This window comes from Otolemur garnettii, unplaced genomic scaffold, assembly GCF_000181295.1.
Source record: "Otolemur garnettii isolate 467f Iridium unplaced genomic scaffold, OtoGar3 scaffold00127, whole genome shotgun sequence".
Classification (NCBI taxonomy): Eukaryota; Metazoa; Chordata; class Mammalia; order Primates; family Galagidae; genus Otolemur; species Otolemur garnettii.
In genome coordinates this window covers 4,231,142-4,236,757 of record NW_003852522.1, presented here as the reverse complement: position 1 = coordinate 4,236,757, position 5,616 = coordinate 4,231,142, and the positions used below count along the sequence as shown (strand labels likewise).

The 5,616-nt window shown below is 49.0% G+C and overlaps 1 protein-coding gene across 1 annotated transcript in view; it reads left to right on the top strand.

The window, feature by feature from the left end:
* Positions 1 to 3,701: 3,701 nt before the first annotated feature.
* PIN1 (peptidylprolyl cis/trans isomerase, NIMA-interacting 1) overlaps positions 3,702 to 5,616 on the top strand; it is a 15,663-nt gene continuing 13,748 nt past the window's right edge. Inside the window, exon 1 of the mRNA XM_003797973.3 lies at positions 3,702 to 3,896. Within this exon, the coding sequence (XP_003798021.1) occupies positions 3,839 to 3,896 (58 nt within the window). The 5' untranslated portion in view covers positions 3,702 to 3,838. The remainder of the gene's footprint in view (positions 3,897 to 5,616) is intronic.

Genomic DNA, 5,616 nt, shown 5'->3' with positions numbered 1-5,616 from the left:
TGGTTGCAGCCATTATTGTTGTTTGGCGGTCCAGGCTGGATTTGAACCCACCACCTTAGGTGTATGTGGCTGGCGCCTTAGCCGGTTGAGCTACAGGCTCCGAGCCCACAAATAATGTCTTGTATGTAGATAATGTGAGCCAGGTTGCTCACTGCTGGAGAGAGAAGTTACAAATAAAACAGGAGTCAGGAAAAGTTAGCATGAATCCTATGAGGCTGGATTAAAGTTAGAGGCATCAGTGTGAATTCATAGCTTTTGTTTAATATATATGCAAATACATACAGAGATGTGTGTATATATTTCCTTGCTTTATTCACTTAGTGGGACAGAAACAGTAACACTATTATCAATCAGCATACCTGTTACCCAGATCTTGAAGGGCATGTGGTCTCTGTCATGTTCTTCCCATTAACACATGACCTCAATCTAATCATGGGAAAACATGAGGCAAACCCATCCTGGAACATAAAAAGAGTACTAATGGAAAAATTGGGGCAGGGGAGTCTATAGTTTAGTTAATATTATTATACCAATATTGACCCGTTAGCTTTGGTAATTATTCCATGACAGGGTTTCTGAACTTTGGCTGGTGACAATTTGGGTTGGATAGTTCCTTTTGTGGGGCCATACATTGTAAGATGTTTAGCAGCATCCGTGGCTTCTAATAGAAAATGCTGGGAACAGGAGCATTTCCATCCCCCCCACCTTTTTTTTTTTTTAGACAGAGTCTCACTATATTGCCCTTGGTAGAGTGCCATGGCGTCACAGATCACAGCAACCTGAAACTCTTGGGCTTAAGCGATTCTCTTGCCTCAGCCTCAGTCCCTCTAGTCGTGGGACTAGAGGCACCCACGAAGGCACCATGCTAGTTTTTCAGTTTTTACTAGAGACCCAGTCTGGCTCTTGCTTAGGCTGGTCTGAAAATCCTGAATTTAGGCAATCCACCTGCCTCGGCCTCCCAGAGTGCTTTGATCACAGTTGTGAGCCACCATGCCTTGCCTGGCCTCTTCTATTATTAAGCAAGATGCTGATATAACAGAAGGCTGAAAACCCTACTGCTTTTGCAACTCTGCCCTAAGTCTGGGCCAATTAAAACAATAGTGACAACTACAACAACAAAAAAATAGCCAGGCATTGTGGCAGGTGCCTATAGTCCCAGCTACTTGGGAGACTGAGGAAAGAGAATTGCTTACACCCAAGAGTTGGAGGTTGCTGTGAACTGTGATGCCATGGCACTCTACCCAGGGTGACAGCTTGATACTCTGTCTCAGGGGGGAAAAAAAAAAGTCAAATGTTACATTAAAACTTCAGTTCCTCATTCTTCTTTCACCTGCATCACCAGTGGTAGTCATTAACATATTGGAAGGAATCCAGAAATTTGCTGTGATATAAATTGTTTTTACTCAGTTGAGGTAATTATACATACTCTAATACTCTACTGTTCAGTAGCTTGCCTTTTTATGCATTGTATCTTTGCTATCTTTACATAAGTCTGATCTTTTCATTCTTTTTGATTAGTTTTCTTCGTTGATTTTTTTTTGGGGGGGGGGCTTTTGTTATACTTTCACACATACTATCATTGCTGTGTTGTACTATAATTTGCTTTTTCACCCAGCAAACAATACTGGCTAACATCTTTGTTTCCTTGCTATGGGTCAGGTACTGTTTTGAAGGCTTTATACAAATTAACATTTAATCTTCACATCAGATACAAGAGGCATGTATTTTTTTTTAATTAAATCATAGCTGTGTACGTTAATGCTGTCATGGTGATACCGGATTTCTAACACTGGATTTCCAGGCTCTTGGTCTCAACGATTTGATGAATGAGTTGATGGACCACAGAATGAACAATGAGGTTTTATTTACAGCTCAAAGAACCAAACTTCCTTGCAGGGCAGGATGCAAGTGTTACAACTCTTATGAAAACAACTCTTAGAAAGAGCCAAGCCTCTTTGTAGAGCAGGATCAGCAGTAGAGGTGCTACAGCTCTTACAAAGGACCAAGCCTCTTTGCAGAGGAGGGTCAGCAGTAGAAGTGTTACAGCTCCTACAAAGAACCAACCCTCTTTGTAGAGCAGGATCAGCAGCAGAAGTATTATTACAACTCTCACTTCTTCTCCCTCAGAAGTCTACAACAGCCTGCTGAAGTCTTATTCTTCTGCTCTATCTTCCTTGAAGGTCTGCGAAGATGTACCCCCAGGCTCTCTGCTCAGGGGTCTTATATAGGTGTAATAGCTTAGCTGTGATTGGTCTATAAAATAGACCAATCAGGAGCAGGATTGAAAATGAACCAATCAGGGATAGGCACCAGTGTTTTTCCTTGATTGGCAGGTCCTCTAGTGCTGCTCTACTGGAGCCTCTGGGGGAGGAAAGCTCCCCCTCTTGCTCTAGCCTGCCGGTTCCTTTGCTGGCTGCTGTCACCAAGAGGAGGTGGCAGGTCCTCTCCCCAGGCCCTGCTCGGCTGAGCTGGCTGGGGCGCCACTTTTCCAGTATCAGTGGGGTACAGTGTGCTGGTTTTCTATACAATTTTAAATATTTTCACCAAACTGGTTAACATAGCCTTCATAGCATTTCTTAGTTGTTAAGACATTTATATTGTACATTTGAAAGAGTCACATGTACCCTTGTAAGATGGACCATAAGGGTGGTCAAGAGGCATGTATTATTGCTTAACCCCACTTTGCAGATAGAAAAGCTGAAGCACAGGGGTTAAGTAATTTGTTCAAGGTTATAACTAGTGGCTGGAACTAGGCTTTGAACCGAAATCTGGGTTCAGAGTGTTCTTAACCTTCTACCACGCCCTGCCTCTGCTTTCTTGTGTATATATTTCCCACGTCACTGGGTCTCATTCCTTTTAACGGTCACAATAAAGGTCTGTGCTGTGGATGAACTGTAGGTGAACTCTTCCCTACTGTTGTCTACCTGCAGCCCACAGTCCCACAGTCCCAGGCCCTGGGTCCCCAGCTACCTCCTCTGCGCCCCACGGGTTCCACAAACTCAGTTTTAAATTGGCTGAAACGGAGCCCCCCTCCACCCGCACCTCCTCTCACATGCTCATCTGTGAGTGTCAATGCCAGCACCCACCAGTCACCTTCACCGGAGGAAGAAGCAATCCTGAGTGGGAATAGGGAAGTCAGTAGGTTCCAAAGGACGTGGAAGGCATTTGGATCAGTAGCATATGAAACAGGTTAACCTTGCAAAAAGTAAAAGGGGCTAGGTTAGTTTTGACATCTGGAGGAAACAGGTGGGAAGAGGAAGGTTGGAGAGCCGAATTTAGGCTTCAGGCACTTAGGTACTCATCTCCAAGGCAACCGCGTTGCTATGGCAACATCAAAGGCCCCCCCCACGGCTTTTAAGGAACCGGTCGGCCGCCGTTACGGGTCAGATACTTCCGCCCTGGAGGCTGCTAGGAACGGCTCCGCGAAGCATGAAACGCTGCTGCATTAGCCAATCAATGAACTCTATCCTGCGCTGACCGACCCTGCGGCGAAGGACTCCAAAGCAGCGGTCGGGACTTTTTTGGTGCTCACCAAAGGGTGTTGAGAAGGGCGGGCTGGAGCTCCTTCCTCACCACTTAAGAGCCTCGGAGAGTGAGGGGGCGGGGCAGGGCTGAGGCGGTCCAGGGGCGGGGCTCACCAAAATGCGGGAGAGTGCGCCCGCCCTCGCTTCTGCCCAATAGGAGGCCAGAGGGCCAGTCCTGACGGTCGGGATGCCCAATGAGCGTCGCCTCCAGGTCCTGGTGCGAGGCGCGCTGAACCAGTAGGCGGCGGCGGCGGGCAGGCGCGAGGGACCCTCGGCGCGGCCGGGGCGGAGCGGGCGCTGCGGCAGGAGGCAAGATGGCGGACGAGGAGAAGCTGCCGCCCGGCTGGGAGAAGCGCATGAGCCGCAGCTCAGGTGCCGCGGGGTCGGGGCTGGGGCGGGGCTGCGCGAGCCCGCGGAAGCGGGGCTCGAGCTCGCCTCTTGGGCTCAATGGTGCCGCCGCCTCCCTCCCGTGGGTCTTGGCTCCTCCGCATCGTCTTCGGGGTAACGGCCCCGGCCCGCCCCGTGGAGGCTGCGATCCCCAGGAGACGAGAAGTCAGAGGAAACTGAGGCAGGGGGCTGGGAGGGTAAGGGGCTAGGGAGCCGGCGGCACTCCCTGGGGCGATGGTCCTTGCCCTGCCGGCCCGGCTGACACATCTCGGCCTAGTGCATTTGACGCCCCAGGGGAACGTCCCTGCACCCCGCTGGGAGGGGGACGCCCGAACACTGCCAAGGATGTGGCCCCAGGGTGCTGTCCTGCCTCTGGTCTATAGCCTACCCCTAACTAACTCCCATACCATCCACACCTCATTCTGAGTCTGGGGCATCCACCGGTAATATTCTGCCTGAGGATGGATGGCCCTGTTCTCGGGCCGGATTTAAGGGTTAGCAACAATAATAATGCTGATCATTGGGCACGTTTATCTCTGTGCCAAGCATCATGCTGACCCCTTTAAGTGTTTAAATTATCTCTGAATTATCACAACTGTGGGACGTGGGTAGTTACCCTGTTTTACCACTGAGGATACAGACCAGGAACCTTAGGGAACTCATCTGAGGTCGTTCATTTCAAGAGCGGGGTTAGAACCCACTCACTTTGCCTCCAGATTCTCCAGACCCCGTTCTTGCAAACTCCTGAAGAGCAGGCCCAGAATCCGGGTTTAGGTCACCAGCCATTTTGCTGCCTCCAGAGCCTATGGTAATAATTTTTATTGAGCACCAGGCACTCTGGAGAACGCTTTGCATAGATTAAGTCACCCCATTAATCCCATGAGGTTTGTTCTCCTGTTCTTTCATCCTTATTTTTCAGATGAGAAAACTGAGGTTAGGGAGATGAAGCCCATTGCCAAGGTTTTAGAATCAGTATCTCTGCTGCATTTGCCCCCAGAACCTGTGCTCTCACCCACCCCATTCTAGCCGTGGCCTATGGCTGGGAACTTAGCATATACCTGATGCCCTGCCCAGCTCTGGTCATATTCCTGCTGTTTCCCCGCCAGCTAACCCTGGCAGCCTTCATGGGTGACACCCATGTGACTTAGGGAAACTCTCAGCCCTTAGAGTGACTCCCAGAATCTCCAAAGTCTTTACATCAAGCTTCTTGTTTGCAGTGTTCACTCCCTTATGTTCCTTGCTCCCTGAGTAATGTGCACTCTCCAGTAATGCTGGTCCCTAGTTCTGCCCACACAGTTCACTGTGTAGTGGTTAAGGGCAGAACTGTTGGTGTGACATACCTAAATACAGTTCTGTCTCCCCTTGTGTGTGCCTGGAGCAGAGTAAACATTCAAAAAACGTTACCTGCAGCTGCTCTTAGCAGAGTTACAGAAGGTGAAGCCTCAGTTTTGTGATCTGTACAGTGGAGATAATAAAAGCCATCCTATTCTTATTGTGTGCCAGACTCTGTCTAAGCATTTTACAGAAGTGTGAGCTCATTCTGTCTTTCAATGACCCTATAGGCAGGTAGTGTTTTCTCCATTTTGCAAGTGAGAAAACTGAGGCCTGGGAACATAGGTCATGCAATGAATAAATGACAGAATCAGATTTGTGTCTGGTAACTATGGCTGCCAAGTGCATGGTTGGCAGCTAGAGCTCAGGAGTT